General features: G+C 36.1%; 1 protein-coding gene across 2 annotated transcripts; it reads left to right on the top strand.

Moving 5' to 3' along the window:
* The first annotated feature begins 1,516 nt into the window (after nucleotides 1–1,516).
* On the top strand, nucleotides 1,517–13,016 carry LOC137955975 (DNA repair protein RAD4). Of its 2 annotated transcripts, XM_068803226.1 has the most exons (13): nucleotides 1,517–1,620; nucleotides 2,091–2,518; nucleotides 2,594–2,686; nucleotides 3,904–3,996; nucleotides 4,117–4,218; nucleotides 6,924–6,973; nucleotides 7,258–7,968; nucleotides 8,230–8,365; nucleotides 8,456–8,542; nucleotides 10,977–11,171; nucleotides 11,259–11,438; nucleotides 11,984–12,193; nucleotides 12,482–13,016. In XM_068803226.1, the coding sequence occupies exons 1-13, from the start codon at nucleotides 1,578–1,580 to the stop codon at nucleotides 12,875–12,877; spliced, it is 2,724 nt and encodes a 907-aa protein (XP_068659327.1). In that variant the 5' UTR covers nucleotides 1,517–1,577; the 3' UTR covers nucleotides 12,878–13,016. The 2 variants fall into 2 exon arrangements, with proteins under 2 accessions (XP_068659327.1, XP_068659326.1); XM_068803225.1 differs by having other exon boundaries at nucleotides 8,230–8,542.
* Nucleotides 13,017–18,230: the final 5,214 nt, after the last annotated feature.

The raw sequence follows: 18,230 nt of genomic DNA, 5'->3' as shown, positions 1-18,230 counted from the left end.
AAGTATCCAAACAAGAGAAATTATATTTATCTTTCATTTTTCGTCGGCATCTAAACAAGAGAAAATAAACCCTTTTTTTTTATCTTTCTCTTTCTCTTTTCTACGATTTCTTTTTTTTCCACTTTCTTTGTTCCAAATTGGACTAAGTCTATTAACCCATTTTTTCTCTTGTTTTCTCTCTAATGCGCCTTTTTCTCCTTTTTTTCCATGGTGTAAATTCGTGGAGTCTTGAAAACCAACATAGTATCAGAGTATTGATTTTTAGGACTTATAGTTATGGTTTTTTTATAATTCCATTGTTTGGTTCTTTGCTACCAGTATTTATCAATCACGAAAAATGTTATCAGTATTTATCAATCACAAAAACTGCTACCGATATTCTTGTTGGTAGCTGGTTTAATTTATTTTTAAATTATCTTAGCTACTTATTATCGTGTTTATGTGGTTTTAAAATGATATATTAAATTATCCATATACTTACCAGTTTACCCACTTACCCTTGGGTAAATAGGTAACAAAAATCGGATACCAAATAAGCTCTTATTCATTTGGATGAAACGGGTAAAGGAACAAAGGTATGGTAAATAAAATGAATAACAGAATACTCATTATTCATCGTGTATGTTACCCATTTGTAGCCCTGGTCACTAGCTCATGTAAAAACAATCCATTTACTGAGGGTAATACGTCTCATTTGTAGGTCTATGAAGAGTACATTTTCCAACGATTATCTCTTTTTTATATATTTTGAACTATAACTTTGGAATTATTTGTGTCGTGATAAAAATAAAATAATTTAAAATATTTTGTCTGTCTAAATGTTCTATTAGAATATATTTAGATTAAATTAAATTTAATTATTTCGTACTTATAATAATAAGATAATTAACTGTAAACGCTTCTCGGTTTATCTTCATCTAGTTTATAATTGGAGTAATAAAATTTTATTTTTTACATATTTTCAATATAGTGTAAAAAAATAGAGGGATGAAGAAAAAATAATCATTAATTGTTTTTATATGAATTTCTATTGGCATAAATACTCCCTTTTGGTTGAAATTTTGAATTCTCGTTTGTACACGGTATAAGATTGGTCTCTCGAATGGGATACCTAACTAATGTCTTCAATTAAGTCCATTTATTGCAAAGACATTAGCACTTATTGTTTTAACAAACTATTTCTTAATAATTGCAAGAGATTTCATCAATTCGTGTCGGCCTAGTTTTGAAATGGTAGCACCTACTTTGTCCAATTCGAAATTTCAATGGGTCCCAAATTTGAAGCATAATGCCTTCGTCGTGGCTTATGGTTAACCTACGAGTTGGTCGAAGTTGCAATTCGACATAAGCGGTCCGACTCGAATTTCAAGCTCGAGTCGGGTACCGATTCGGAGACGTCACACCTTAAAAGTGTCCCCGGAATCCCGTTACCCACAAGCGCGCGAAGGAATCATGTGAGAAAATCAGGAACGGGGTTGATAACACTTCTCCAACCCGCCCGCCCGCCCGCCCGCCCGCCCGCGCTTCGTCTTCTGGAGCGCCAAACCTGCGTTGGCGAGAAACGGAGAGGCCAGAGGATGCGAGGCAGAAAATCGTCCAAACGTTCTCGGAAGAATTCGGGTTTGTTCATTGGTTTCGTCTCCGTCTATCCATTATTTCTGCAAATGTTTGTGGATCTTCTCCTATATTCAACCTACGCTACCTAATCACTTGTTTTATTAGTTTAAGCGGAAAGCTTTTGTTAAGTAGAATTTATGTAGGAAAGAATCGATTAGACTAATCACGTACCGATTCCCAAATTCGTTTTCCTGCGAGTACAAAATTGCTCCTGTTTAAAAAAAGAGAGGAAATTTAAGTTCACCAAGCCAAAGGTAGCTTCAGAGGCAACTATGATTTATAGGTGAATATTTTCATCTCTTGGTGGAAAAAGTTCCAAAGGATGCTTTCAGGGTTTAGCTAGATTTCTTCAGGAAGCCAAACTGATTTTGTCATTCTCTCTTTCCTTTCAAATTTAAGTGCTCGCTGCTTCAACGGGAAACACATTTACAGGACGTTCTTTTTCTGAATGTTAGTGTGCTTATTGCTGTTAGGCACAATTTCTGGTACATCAAAGGAGGCTGTAGACACTAATCTGAACCCAGCTACCGACGAATCAAAGAGACAAGAGGATCTTAGTAATCACGGGGGAATATCATTCAAACCAGAAGAAAATGATGAAGTGGGAAACGTAAAGTGTAGTTCGGTACAGGAAGAAGAAACAGAAGATAGTAGTCATGGGGGAATAGCATGCAAACCAGAAGAAAATGATGAAGTGGGAAACGTAAAATTTGGTTCGGTACAGGAAGAAGAAACAGAAGATACGGTTTGGGAAGATGGTTCTGTTTCCATTTCTGATAATAAAACAGGGAATGCTATAAATATTGAAAGGGAGGTGAGTCATGTAACTGTTGAATTTACAGATTCACCATCCTCTTTGGCTAAACGCAAAGTTGCACGGAGAGCTTCTGCAGAAGACAAGGTATCAACGAGCCATTAAGAAGCATATTTTCTTTTAGTTTTGACTTGAATTTAAGTAATCTTTTTCCGTTTCCAGGAATTGGCAGAGTGGGTGCATAAGGTTCATCTACTATGCCTTTTAGCAAGGGGAAGACTGGTTGATGAGGCTTGTGATGATCCTCTGATTCAGGTGGCCTTTATTGCAGTTCTTCTTTTAATCGCTTTCTAGTTGTGTTGGTTGTTAAAATTTAAATTTGATTTGAGATGGTTGACCCGGTGGTGGTAATCCTGCCTGAGCCGCAAGAGTTGATATTAGGAAAGAAAAGGGATAATCTTCTGGTTTGCATGTGGGTGTTTGGGAGGCTTATGTAGACAATTATTATGACATCGAAACCAGTTTTACATACAAACTAATGTGTCAACAAAGATGAAAAGTAGCAAATAGCTCATGCCAAAATGTATCCAAGTAATGTGAGACTTGATAAAGTCAGGCTGAGGATTGCTTACCATTTATATGTAGTAAATGAGGTGACCTCGTGTCAGATGGTGCTGGTAACCTACAACTTCTGTCCTCATCAGCACAACTTTTTCAATCACATTCTTGATTTCAAAAAGGTGATGGAGAGTTGTAAGTTGTTCGAGGGACAGTCACATTATGACTATGTTGATCTGATATTATCATTGAAGGTGATGACACCATTGTATCTGTTTTATTTTCAGAAATAATCTGTGCTAACTCTAATGTTAGAGTTTTTCTCTAGAGAATACTACCCCAACTATTGCAAACCTGATAAATTAACTATCTTTCCATTTGATTACTCTTTGAACATATACCTTGCAAGGTGCAGACGACCAATTCTTTTAGATGTACCTATCTAGGTGAAATAGTTAATTTTTTTTTTTGAGAGGGGCATGGTGCGATTTGAACTCGCGACCTTACGCACTTGATGTAAAGAGAATACCACTAGACCAAATGGCCTTAGGTAATGGTGAAATAGTTATGGACATTTACTAAATACCTTTATTACTAGGATAGCTTTGTCTTGGGATAGCGAATAGACTGATGTCTTGTGTGTAATCTTCTATTTCTCGGCTAATAAAAAAAGTATATGAAAGCAGTTTTTAGCTTGAAGTTCTTATTGAGAAGTTGTTAATGCTGCAAATGGATTTTATATTAACCTTTTTTTCTTGGCTAATGATAGTAATTGAGCTTTCCTGTATGAGAACTCCTATTTATGTTCCTGTAGCTCCGAATCTTCTGCTATTAGATATCATAGTTTTTTCCGCCTCTAAAATTGATAGTTTTTTGGTTGTATGTTTAATTGCCGATCAATTTTGGTGTCAAATTTATCCTAACCAAAAGAGATGGGTGTTTGACTTTTCTCAATGGGACCATCCGCCATACAGGCTTCATTACTGTCTCTTCTACCAGTGGATTTGCTGAAGATAACAGAGCTTCCAAAACTGACTGCAAAGGCATTGGGTCCCCTTGTCTGCTGGGTATGTGATTGTACCAAGCCCACATTAAATTAAGGTTTACTTCCTTTAAGTTTTTGCCTTTCACACCTTTGAGCTTTTCTCTTGAGATGCTTACATCAAACCTTGTTTTTCGTCATGTAGTTCCAGAGCAACTTCCACGTTCAGAATCTGGGGCCTACTGAAGGCACTTTTAAGCTGAGTCTGAGCCGTGCTCTTGAAACTCAAGCAGGGACTGCTGAAGAGGTGATTATCACATTAAATTATTATCTCTTTGTCTTTCCTTTTAGATGACATTGTTTTTTTCTTGTTTTGAAATTTGGTTTTGATCTTTGTATATCAAAATAAAAAAAAAAGCATGCTTAATTTTCTCTGATCCTGAATGTCTTGGCTTTTTATATGGAGGTATTAGACTAGTCTACCAATTGCCTTACTTCTGTAACTAATTAGTATAACCCATGATATTGCATTGAAATCTCAAGTGTGGTCTTAGTATTTTTAGTAGTTTTATGATCTTTTGCCTAAGTGCTTAAGGTACTGATTTTTGCTAGCAAAGGTGCTGGAGGAGGAAGTAGAGTAAGTAGTAGTCATTTGAAAAATCTGTTATATGAAGCTTACCATTCTAGGGGGACGGAGGTCTGGTGCAATGCTGCTATAAAATGGAAACTATATGGAGCAGAAATGGTAGAACAGGAATTAGCAGCAGTTCTTAATATTGGACATATCACTTGCTTATAAATCATAACCTAATTCTATTGTGTTTAGTAAATTTCTTTTTGTGGACAAGTGTTTGGAATTTTGCAAGTTAAAATCCTCCAAAAGATATCAGCAATGGCGCGTAGGGAATAAACTTAACACTGTTGATGTTGGATCCATGTTGATGCAGTACATAATGCAACAAAGTTAACCGAAAGTTACTTATGGGCATGAGATTACCTTAAGTTTGCTAGTGTTAATGAAAGATGAAAGAAGGAGATTGGTAATATATGTGTACGTATGTATAAGGAGATTCAACTTAAAGAGAAGATGGCTCAACCAAAAGCGAAGGAAGTTGATTTTAAAAAAATATGACATTCGAGTTCTTAAAATAGTCGTAAGTTGGAAAGTCGATAAGCTGCAATTTCTTATTTCAAGAAAAGTTTAAAGTAATGGCAGTTTGCTGTAGTTAAATGTTATTAATGAAAAATAACTTGCTGCTTGGGTAGAAAATATCACTTAAACAACAATTTGCAGTTTTAGTTAAAAGTTTCAATCAGACAGCTTATAACAAGTAGTTTCCTATTTAAGGTTGGGGTCTTTGTTTCTTAACTTGTGAAGCCTAAAGTTAGCAACTTTACAAGTTATATATTGTTTCCTGTTTCTAAATTTCTTATCCTGCAAGTAGTACTTGATTTTTGAAGTTCTAATTGGGGTCTATTTCTTAAAATATGACAGTAAAGAACCTTTTTGTATGGTTGAATTTCTATGCTCATAAAGGGGCTTCATACATTTGCCTATTGAATAAAGTTCTGTTTTTTTTTTTTTTGTCTGTTGGATGAATTTATCCTTTATTTTTTCTCTATTTACTGTTTTTTCTATTAGCTGCAAACCTTATATCCTATCCTTCAGGTTTTATTAATCAAACTTGTGTTTATTTTGTAGTTTTATAAGTTGTTGGTAAAATCAAGGTTACCCATACATTAGAGGAGGAAGCTTTCAATTTTATTCTTTCTTGACTCTAACCCTGTGTACTGTTTCACTAATTCATCCCAAAATAGCTAGCTGAAGTTATGAGGCCTTTTTCCAACTAATAACTATATAATTTTTCTTGATTCTAACCTATGTGGGGTTATTCTTAATAAATATTTTTCTGCATGCCTAGGCCTACACAAATGGACAATGGCTTTGAGATGTGGACAGCCTAAATGGGTTACAAAGTTAATGGGACTCGAATTAGGTCCAAACAAATGCCCTGCTTTGAAACAATGGTAATGTTTGATTCGGGTCTATCCTAAAATTGCTAGCTGAAGTTAGGGGATCTTTTCCCAACTTATAATTATATATATTTTCCAAAGACTAACTTATGTGGGATTGTACCCACAACTGAAATAATGATAAAGGAGGTGAGGGTCCTCGTAGATGATTGGTTTCAGTTTTCAAAAAGAAAAAGGTTTGATTGGCAATAGTTGTCCAATGCTTCAAACGTGATCCTCTTGAGAGGTCTTTTATGTCAGTTTGGCAATCACTCTTCTTCCTCATGTTTAGGTTACATACTAAGCTCATAGGTGGTTCATTGGTGGTAACAAAGGCATGCCTCTTAGCAATTGGACTACTATTCTCTGCTTAGACGGTTTGTCAAAATGTTGGTCACTTTCCTAGTAGATAGAATTTCCTAATTTCTGAAATTTCTTTTTGTCCTCCCCGTCCTTGTCTTTCTTGTCTCTGTCACATATTATCTTTTTTCCTCTCTCTCCTGGAATTGGGTGCTTCAGAGCTCATTTTATAAGCAAATTTAGGCATTCTCATGATGTTGATGAACCAATTATTTAATCTAACCACATATTTTTTTAACCTACTTTAAACTTGAACAAGATCTTCTTCAGATCTCCAAATTTCTCACATTGAAGTGCACAAGTTAATACTGTAGAATGTTGTAAAAGCTTGCAACTGAAAGTTTGTTCAAGTTCCACTGGAGCAATTCTGGGCAAACTCTTTTTTGTCTCTTTAAATTTTTGAGTCTTTGTTTGCAACCTTTTGTCACAAAAATTGGGTCAACTTTGCAGGCATAGATTTCAACTAGAATATCTACTATTGGTTACTCATCCTTGGTCCCTGGAGTCATATGCGTACACCATATGACTCTTATTTGGGTTGTTACTATTTGGCAATCAGGGGGAGCCTGGAATATTTTGCACATGTGATTGCCTCTTAAGTAAGTTGTTCTGCTTATAAACAGCTGCTTTTTATTGCAGGTGGCTGCATTATCTGTGACACTTTTCAGAGCTCTCAATTTGACTGTGAGGTCAGTCTAATTAGAAAATTGACAACTTCCTACTTTTTTGCATATGGATTTTTAATTTTTTTTCTCTTTTTCAATAATTTTTATAAGAAGGTTAAATTTGTGAGATGTTCTTCTTCAAGTATAGAGATAGTTCGCAGCTTTGGCTTCCCACTAATGACCATTGACAAGTCTCTTTTGCTCTCTCTTGTTTCTTGTTATTTGTCTCTTCTTGTTATTCTCCTTTGCTTCTCTTTTTCAACTTTGATTTCCTTTTTTTTTTAAACCTGTAATGCAAATGATGTCAGGTTTGTATCCATGCTTGACGTCACCTCTCTGAAGCCAGATATGAGCACTTCTGGAAGCTCAAGTCAGGATGCTATCTCATGGGACTCAAGTATATTCTCTGGTTCCCGAAAGATGGTGGCCCCCCAGAATCGTGTTTCTACTATTATTCCTGTTCTATCTTCACAGAGAACAAATGTCAGCAGAACCAATGTCCATGAACAACATCAAGTGACTGGATCACAGACACCGACCAGTAACACCTATGAAAACAAAGAGTTAGTTGATAAACCCAAAACTAGTGGAGCTAAGTCAGCCAGAAAACCAAAAAGGAAAGGAGACTTAGAATTTGAGTTGCAGTTAGAAATGGCTCTTGCTGCTACTGCAGCTGCGGTTGATGAGAGTGAGATGGACCCTGATGTGCAGGACCCAAACTGCAGTTCATCAGACGCTCTATTGAACAGAAGGAAGCAACCTAGAACTGAGACAGATTCAGTTTCTGCTGTCCAGGGAAGTTTCGGTGCAGCATGGTCCCGAAAAGTTGGGCCTCCCCTGTACTGGGCTGAAGTTTTCTGCAGTGGGGAAGCAATGACCGGAAGGTGGGTCCATGTTGATGCTGCTAATTCAATAGTTGATGGTGAACTAAAAGTGGAATCTGCAGCTGCTGCATGTAGAAGACATCTTAGATATGTGGTTGCATTTGCTGGACACGGTGCTAAAGATGTGACTCGCAGGTTATAATTATGACCTTGTTTGCTCTTACCTTCTTATTTTCCTAGGAAAGTTTTTGGTGTGATTTGATCAAAACTTAACCTGTATGTTTGATTTTTTTGGGTATTGAGCCAGTTGTTTCCTTGGGGAGATCTGAGGAAAAATCCATTTGATGGACCCATTTTCTCACTTGGATGGCACATGATTGTGACATGTTAAGCATGTTCATCTTGACTTTTTCTCATAAAGTATCTTTTTTGAGATATTATTTCCCCAAATTTCAGGTATTGCATGAAATGGTATACAATTGCACCATACAGGATTAATTCCATATGGTGGGATGCTGTATTGGCACGATTGAAGGAGTTAGAGTCAGGTTTAACTTGTGCCAAAGTCCATCTGGAGGGTCATATGGAGAAGGTATTGGTTAAAGTAGATAAAGTACAGACTGTAGAATTATCTGGACATCTTGAAATGTGTTCCAACAAGATTTCTGAATCTCTGCAACAGATTAACGACTTCGCAAGTAGGAGTGCCCTTGAGGATGTGGAACTTGAAACTAGAGCTCTAACTGAGCCTCTTCCAAGTAACCAACAGGTAGGGTGATGTAATACTAGATTAGCCTTGGGTGGAGTTCTTGTGAACCTTCACTTGACTGGTCAAGAGTACATCTGGATTCTATGCATGCTCTGTAGATCCATGAATTGAAAGATTTCATCATTGATAGAACACAATTTAAACCATCTGATTCTAGTAGCTATGCCAATGTTGTTGTTTTACATGATTGGCTATAAAAATAGTGTGATGGTCCACTTGAATGTTAACGTTTTTCTAGAACTCCTAAACTATCAATATTATGGTTTGTTTCACTGGTAGATTTTGTGCCAGCACATTTTGTTAAAGCAGCCTGATTGATGCAGTAGTAGCTTACATTGGCCGTTGACTGAGTGGACTGGCTGAGTTCATCAATACCAGTAAATGGGATTTGACTACTGGTGAAACCATTTCTAATTTTTTATGATAAACATATTTATATATAAACTTATATATACGCATACTTCAAAGATCTGTATAAGCTATTGATACAGGGGTCTCAAATTTAAGAAGCTGTAAAAATGAATTTGCCAAAGACTAATTGCTAAACACGATATCATCTCATAATCTCATCCCAAACTATTGAGAGGCTAAAAATGCAGACATAGGACTTTTAGATTTTCTTTATTTAGTCTCTTTTAATTCTTATAATCCAAATTTAATCTTTTTACTTTAGGAGGTTATTATTATAGAAAATGTTTCTTTCCTCAGGGTTTCTTATTCATAATATTATCATTTTAGTATATGAGTTTCTCATTTCATTCAAGGTTTTTTTTCTTTTAATAAGAAGTTTTCCCGTTTTACATCAGTAGTTTCTAAATGAGTTTTGACTTAAAAAAGGCTTTACTCTGATATGAACACAGTTCTTACAGAAGAAAGAGTCTTAGTTTCAATAAATTTCTATTTGAAATTTTACTGGACTAGGTTATAGAGAGCTTTCTCCAAACCCTGGACAAACACATCGTATGCCTAGTTATAGTTAATAAAGTTCTATAACTTAACTATTGTCTGATTTGAAGTTATCTTACATGATTCAATTTTTTTTGTTTGCTTTTGCAGGGTTAAATAATAATTATAATGCTGATAGTTTTATAATTTGTTTCTCATTATTTTTAATTGTGAACTTTGTTTTATTGGTTCTTGATTTTTCCTATGGTTGCACTATCTTTTTTTTTTTTTTTTTTTTAATGCTTTGTAATTGGTATTGGGTATGACCGAATGAGCATTATTAAGTTCTCTGGGGTCATGGTGATTGTCATGGTAAGAAGCTCGAAAGCATTGCATTAGCCAACCTAGAAACACGGTGTGTGCAAGACCAAGTATTCACGAATTGCTAGAGATGATGCACCTAATGATGACGAGCTCAATAAGTTTTTGGATATATTTCCCTCTCACTTACCTCTTGATTCTGTTATGGACGGGCTCCAAGATAGCATTGTCTGATAAGCAATAAGTATGAAGATAGTGGAACAGATAAATTTCAAATATGGATCTTTTGGAAAGAGATAAGGGGCAAGTTTCTATTATGTCTTAGCTAATTCAAAGAGGAGACAAGGTACTAAAACCTAGTGGATATGGGATGATGTCTTTGCTTGCTTAACTTACAAGAGTTAGAATGGGCTCTTTGATGTCTTTGCTTGCTTAACTTACAAGAGTTAGAATGGGCTCTTTGGTCAAGGTTCCAGATGTTAGAGTAATTCTATTGGCAGATGTAGAAGTTGGGTTTAGCCAAGGTAGGAAGCTTTTTCCTTACTAATAAACACAGCATTTTTCTAATCTTTATCTTGTGTGAGTTATGCCTATTAACACTCACCTTGATGTCCAAGCCTCAACATGGACAATATAAGCAGTGCAAAATAACTAGATCCAATATTTCTCCTAAAAAAAAAAGAGCCAATAGATTATATGATCTTCTCTTCTATGATACTGAATCCGGGTCTAGGTCTATCTCAAAATGACTAACCAAAGTTAAGGTAATTTTTTTCAACTATTATCACAGGTTTTTTCTAAACTTTAACCTGAGTAGGTGTGTACCCACTGACAAACTGCTTTTGAAGTCATAAGTCCATAAGAAGAAAGACCTATAAGACCTCACAGTGTGGCATAACCAGTTGTACCAGCCACCTACTTTGTATTGAAGTTCAAATCCCAACCATTTTGTTGTACTGTTTGAATTGAAACTATAGAAATTTTCTGTAGTACATGTTTGATAGCTAAAGTTATCCGCTTAATGGACTTTTTTCAGAAGGCTGATGTATTCATTGCCTGTTCTCTACAAATTTGAAATCTGTGCTGTAGGGTAATGTCCACTTCCATTTGAGAGAGTTCTGCTACATACAATCATATATGCATGTGGCCAATCTCTTTTATTCATTTTTTATTTTGGATTTTGGATTTTGAGGTCAATTTTTCTGCATTTTCTTTATAATGAAATCAGGCCTACAAAAATCACCATCTGTATGCACTGGAGAGATGGCTTACCAAGTATCAGATACTTCATCCCAAGGGACCTGTTCTTGGTTTTTGTTCAGGTCATCCTGTCTATCCTCGAACTTGTGTACAAAATCTACAAAGCAAGCAGAGGTGGTTACGGGAAGGCTTGCAAGTTAAAGCAAATGAAAAGCCAGCAAAGGTATCACCCTAAACCTTCATGACCAAATGTTTCAAGTTTGGTACTTAAAATTAAATTGCTTTAAAATTTACTGGTTTTGTCATCTAGGTGGTGAGACATTCACGTAAATTCATCAAAGGAAAAAAGTTTGAATCTAATGTTTTCGCTGATGATGATGAGGATGATGGTGGTGGCGGCGGTAGTGATGAAGGGGTAATTGAACTTTATGGAAAGTGGCAGATGGAACCTTTAAATCTACCGCATGCTGTAGATGGAGTTGTGCCAAAGGTGAAGACTTACTCATCTCTTGTACAAATTGAAGTAGAGAAATTTTCTATCAACTTGTTTTGATGGCACTCAAAGTCAACTCCTTGCACACATGTGGTTCTCTATTCACTTGTTGTTTTTTCTTGTTCCATATCTTTATCTATGTACCTGGAGTTTTTCCTGATATAATGGATGCCAGTCTCTGCAAAAGTAGCAGCTTTTTGTTGGAATAAGGCTCTCTCCTTGCTTTATGAAGTAGAAAAATATCAGCAGTGGCTTCTTGTGTGACTGTATCTATAAATAATTCAGTAATGGTTTCTTAATCTGATAGGACTGATGTTCAGCATCATTTCAAAAAAAAAAAAAAAAAACAAATCTGATAGCACCGATGTGATATAAATAGTGTTTTCTGTGTTCAGAAAACTGAGTTCCAAGTCCTTGTTTTTTAACCCTCTTTGCCTGTCGTGTAGAAAAAGCTTCGAAGGGATGATATTGGGAGTTCTATACCTAAGCTAGATGGCAATGTCAGCACATTTATCTTTAACTTTACTGTACTTCTTTTGCAGAATGAGTGGGGTCGTGTGGATGTATGGTCAGAAAAGTGTCTTCCGCCTGGGACTGTGCACTTGAGATTTCCCAGACTGGTCTCAGTTGCACAAAGGCTAAAAGTTGATTTTGCCCCTGCCATGGTTGGATTTGAGTTCAAGAATGGACGCTCGTTTCCTGTGTATGAAGGGATAGTGGTCTGCTCAGAATTTAAAGATGCAATTATGGAGGTACATCGAAGTTACTATTTTTTTTTTTTGTTGAAGATGTTGTACACAGTTTTAGTGATTGTTGGGAAACTGTAGTTACTGTAAATCGTACTTTAAATTTAGTTACATTAATGTGTATTAGTACAACAATTTTTTTTGTTCTTCTGTTGGGGTAGTTTAAGGGAGAATGTTGCCATTGTTGTTGCCTGTGAATCATTATTCGATGTTAATTTAAAGGCTTTTGAATGGTTGGGTGTTATGCAGTTTACTGAAAGGGATTGGTTGCATTTATTTTTGTCAATTCATCAGGCATATGCAGAGGCTGAAGAGAAGAGAGAATCTGAAGAGAAAAAGCGGCATGAAGCTCAAGTTATTTCCAGGTGGTACCAACTGCTTTCATCCATTGTAACCAGGCAGAGGCTGAAACATTCTTATGAGGATATCCCCAGTTCAGCAGCCCTCCACATGGTCGACCAAAGGGATGATTTAGGTGCAGCCCAGAATGATGATCCTAAGGACAAGACACGGTCCAGTTCATATCAGCAACCTGTGCAGGAGGACATTATTTTAGGATCTCGATCAAAATCATTTTTAGGAGAGCATGAACATGTTTTTCCAATCGAACATCAGAGTTTTGATGAAGAGAATTCAATACGGACGAAGAGATGCCCTTGTGGGTTCTCTATACGGGTAGAGGAGATGTAGAAGTAATTTGATTTTGATTGGTCAGCGTCCTTAAATGGAAAATCCAAGTATTTGTATTTTTTGCAGTGCCCCAAGACCGCGGGGCTCATGTAAGACTGAAGTGTCTTTTTGGACAAAAAGGTAAGTTCTATGTGCACTAACTTCACGATAATTTACAGTTTAACAGATATGGATGAAGAACTTCCTAATTGAATTGAGAGGCAAATTAATCAGCCGCCCACCAGTACGATTGTACCCAGCTACCCATTCCAGAAGGTGTTTAGTCGTTAATTTGCCAAACGAGGTTACTTAACGATGTCGTGCAGTTATGTGGAGGTTAGAGGAGTTGGAACTTGAGGCTTTTCACCTATTACAGTTGGATGATTTTGAATTTATGTCTTAGAAAAATAAATTGCATGGATCATAAACTCCTTTGCAAATGTTGTCCTCTATTAAATGGACCTTTTATTGCCTCTTATAGGGAAATAAATAAAAATTAATAATCAATCTAATATATTATTATATTTATCGATAAATTTTTAATCAAATAAAATATCAAAAACAAAATTGCAATGAAAATTGCTTCATGTTAAAAGTATTACAACATCAACTATTAAATACTTATTCAAAAATTTTCTATATAGTTTTCTATCCCATCTTGGTAGGAAAATTTTACTTAGAAAATTATATGATTTTTAATAAGAATTTTTAATTAAAAAATATTTTTAAAAAAAATGAGACACTAATAGTTCATAGAAACTTATTTTTATAAAATGTATTTTTAATTTTTTCAAGAGCTATGAGGAAGTAGAGTTTAAAGAATTTTTTTTTTTTTTTACTTTACGGTATCACACGGGGGAGGGGGGAAATTATTTCTCCTCTAATTTCTCCCCTGAACTTACTGGTTTAGGTTTTCCGCCGAGAGCCGAGACTACACGGAGGGAAGGGGGTTACGACACTGGGGAGGACTTATCGTCGGGGATGACGGCTGCCATGGCGGCAACGGTGACGGAAGCGGCGACGACGAAAACATAGGCGACGGCGAGGAGAGGAGAGGAAGAAATTGAATGGACGACCACAGAGGCGGCTGGCGAGCAACTGTTGACAGCGGTAGAGGCGGCGACAACAGCCGACGGGATGGGCTCGACGGTGACGAGGGGAGGAAAATTTTTTCCCCCCTCGCTCTCGCTCACGCTCCCAATCCTGTTCCCACTCCCCCACTCCCGACCCAATACCGATCCTGACTCACTTCGAGCCGGCTCGCAAGCCGATGAATTGAACTTGGTTTCGGTAGAACTCAGCTCGTTATAAGGTAAACGAGCCAATTTCAGAGCTCCAGTACTCCCAACCCGATACCAATCCCGACTCACTTTGAGCCGGCTCGCAAGCCGACGAAACGAATCGAACTTAACTTGGGTCAAACTTAAGGAGCCAATTTTAGAGCTCGAGTTTGCTTGATAACGAATCGAACTCTCGAGCAGACTCGGTTCGAAATCCCCCGACTACCGATTCCAAACGTGTTTAGTCGTTAGTTTGCCCAACGAGGTTCCTTAACGATGTCGCGCAGTTTCAATCCGTACGACCAACATCAAGGTACAGAAGATGGATTCGATGGATCGATTGAAGTTGATGGATGTGACCGGAGTTTCACTTGAAGAAGGATTATGGGTTGCCTTTACGTTTCCATTACGTTTTCTTGGCGTTACTGAAGCTCTAAAACCCACAGCAGCAGCGGAATACAACCATTGCCATCTTTCCCATCGAGTTAAAAATCTATTCGAGGCTTGCAATTGCGTGGAAGTTGCCCTGATGTCTTCGTGACAGCAAAAACAACGGACACCTCTATGACGGCACCATTATTTGTTTGGTGAATCACACCAGTAACAGTACAAAAGTCTGCTTCTCATTTCTTAATCGCCATGGATGAAAGTCCGCAGCCCCGAAGTAGCTCACCTACCAAGGCTTGCAGGACGAACTCTCTCATCATTTCTTTACCAAATAAATGCTCTTTTTCAAAACGTACCCAACAAGGTTGGAATCTGTTTCCATTTACTAGATTCAGAGAGATCCATATTGACCAACACGATCAACTGAAGCCACTGGTGGCCAAGTGATTGACAGACGGAAAATGAATGGGAATCGCTTCTTCCTCGTTCCAAGCGTGCAAAGCCAATCAGGTTCATGTTACTCCGCAGCCGCCCCACCAAAAAACTTCGAAAGCGCACTTACTGCCTCCATTTGAGGTTCCAATTTCATATAAAAGTCGCATTTACTCCGCAGCCGCTAGGGACAAATGGGTTACTTTCTTTTCCATCGTTCTCCATCGATGTCACAAGGAAAGGCTTCTGTGTAGATTGTTCGGTTTAGGCCCTCCTGTACTTCTTTCCCAGTTCCATCGCGCGTGAAGACGGGTGGGTAGTCTGCATGGTCCACAGCATTAAACAACTGGTTGACGATGGAAACAGTTCTGTTCGTTGATGTAGTAGCCTCTTGAACCGTCAGGAACCACGGAAATCAGAGAAGCCCATCCTGTAAGGGAATTTTACTAACCAATTTCTGAATTTAATATAAATAAATATTCAACTCACACGCAATATAACGTCAAACACGACATCAAAGACCTGCCACATCGTCAGACACGTGTTCGACTGGTCATCACGAGCCACAACGTCAACTCCCCATGTTAGCACAACTTTTTTCTACAAATTCTATTGTGAATTCAAACAAATTTTGAAAACATTATTTTCTAGTTTTAAAAATCTTACATATTTCATTACCTTCTATTTATTATAATAAAAATAAAAATAAAATTAATTATTTAGATTTTTTTAATGTAATTAATACTTATAATATCAAAGATATTTTTTATTTAATAAAAAATATATTTTAAAATATTTATTTTTTAAAATCTTATTTGTTATTACATGTTTTATTACCTTTTTTATTAAAAAATATAAAATTTGTTCAAAAATCACATTCTAACCTATTTAACACCTTTCATTATCGATTTAAGATATTTTTATTTATAAAATAATTTATAATTATTATTTTATTAAAAAAATCTAATTTATTGGTACGGTTTCATCACCTTCTATTTATTGTAATAAAATATCAAATTGGTATATTAATTATTAAAAAATATTTTTTATAAAGTAATTAAAACACCTTTCGTTATCAATTTAAGATATTTTCTAATTTAAAAAATATTCTAGTTTTAAAAAATCTTATTTGTTAGTACACATTTTATTACCTTCTATTTACTATAATAAAATATAAAAATATATATTAACTAATTACAAAATCTTCTTCAAATCTGTTTAATACATTTTATTATCGATTTACGATATTTTCTATTTTTTTAAATATTTTATAAAACAAATTTTATTTTTTATAAACCTTATTTGTTGGTGCACATTTCATTACTTTCTATTTATTTAAATAGAATATAAATATTTTATATTAATTAGTAAAATAACATCTTCAAATCTGATTAACACATTTAATTGATATAAGATATTTTCAAAATTAAAAAATATTTCAAAAAATATTTTTGTAGTTTTTAAAAATCTTATTTGTCTGTACATGTTTTACTACCTATTAATAGACAACAACAATGCTTCAATAAAAAAAAGGAAATTTATGACAATCCCTATCATATGCATTAGAAGTAAGTGGCACTAACTAACATTATCAACCACTATAATCAATGTTCCAAACTTAAACATCACCATCCTCATCAATTAGGAATCCAACTCTCTCTTTCTATAAGGATCAAATAGAGGACAACCTTTGCAAGAGGAGTCTACAATCCACGCAATTAATTCTTCGAGACATAAATTCAAAATCATCCAACTGTAATAGATGAAATGCCTCAAGTTCCAACTCCTCTAACCTCCACATAACCAGAAATTAAAACCCCTCCTTAACAAGGGTCTAACAAGAAAAGTTCCAGTAATAAATTAGTATTAAAACATGTAATTTCCGTTTCTTATCTATACTCCAACTCAATTAGTACAAATCCTAATTAGGATTTCAAAATTTTAACTAACCTAGAAATTTTGGAACCCTATTAGTAGAAATTCTAATTAGGATTTCAATTTCAAATCTTATGCTAATTATACCTTCCGGAATACTTGGATCAAAGGTTCATAACCCAATTAGCCCTAATCCACATCATGAATATCAAATTTAGAATTCTAAACCTAATATACCTCTCCTCATACTTAAATCAAACCAAAACATGATATTTTAGAACCAATTCAATCTCAATCCAAATTTAGGAACTTCAACTTCATGGTTCTAAACTCAATTTAGTTCTAATCTTAATTAAATCAAACAAAATATGACATTTCAGAACTCAAATTGACCATAATCCAACTTAGAAGTCTCAATTTCATAATTTATTTACACCCAACCCATTTCTAATCATGCTTAAATCAAACGAAACATTACATTTCAAAACCAATTTCAACTCTATACCAATTCATGAACTTCAATTTCGAGGTTTCACCATACCGACCATCTTCGTCGCTGCACTTTTTGGTTTCACCCGGGTTCTGAATTCACAGCTGAGCCTTCTGGCCTTTCTCTGTCGCATAGAGTTCTCTTCCTAGCAGTATCCATGATCTCCTAAGCAGTCATCTTACCTACATCTCTCTGCAGACCGAAAGAAGAGGAACTAGCTCGACCTCCCAATCCCAACTGGTCTGCACCGTAGAGACCGGCTAAGCTAAGGTGGTCGGAGGAGGAAGGATTGTAAGCAAATTGCATAGCCAAAGCTCTCCGATTGAACAATCCTCTGTATAAAGGAGGATTTGTGAGATCAACGTCCTCGCTGGCCCAAGACACTCCTCGCAGCCCAAACCACAGTTCGAGTCGATGCTCCCCCTCTGGCGCACAGTCGCTGAGGCATCTAGCCCAAAGACCGAGCTGTAGCTCGTGTACACCAGCGCCCTATCATCTGGCCTTGCAACGCCAGATAAGATCACACAGCCCAAAAAAAAGTCGTTGTGGGAAATACATTCCAATAAGGATATCGCAAAGTATACATCCACCTTTGATAATCCGAATCACCAACTATATCTTCACTATTTAGATCAGCCTGGGTTGATTCTCGTACCACAATTTCTCACTAAGGAGAATTATAGCACATGGCGTCATTTCATGACTATGCCCCTCACCGTCTAAAACAAATTTTGGTTTTGTTGATGGATTTATGCAGCGACCAGACAACGATACCGATAATGAATTATAACAGTGGGTTCGTTGTGATAACTTTATCAAAACTTGGTTTGAGTTCAATCTCCAGAGATATTGCAACAAGAGTATTCTATTGTGATGGAACACAAATAGTTTGGAATGAATTGTGCGACCG

The sequence above is a fragment of the Aristolochia californica genome, unplaced genomic scaffold (assembly GCF_029961685.1).
Source record: "Aristolochia californica isolate CCGP_79_NKW_82.1479 unplaced genomic scaffold, dmAriCali1.0.hap1 SCAF_2, whole genome shotgun sequence".
Lineage (NCBI taxonomy): Eukaryota > Viridiplantae > Streptophyta > Magnoliopsida > Piperales > Aristolochiaceae > Aristolochia > Aristolochia californica.
This window is presented reverse-complemented; position numbering and strand designations above follow the sequence as displayed.

Bases quoted from the DNA above. Each gene is read 5' to 3' on its own strand.
- LOC137955975 (XM_068803225.1), top strand. From the start codon at position 1,578: ATGCGAGGCAGAAAATCGTCCAAACGTTCTCGGAAGAATTCGG. The intron at 2,519-2,593 runs GTATCAACGAGC...TTCCGTTTCCAG, and splicing joins GAGCTTCTGCAGAAGACAAG to GAATTGGCAGAGTGGGTGCA. The intron at 3,997-4,116 runs GTATGTGATTGT...TTCGTCATGTAG, and splicing joins TGGGTCCCCTTGTCTGCTGG to TTCCAGAGCAACTTCCACGT.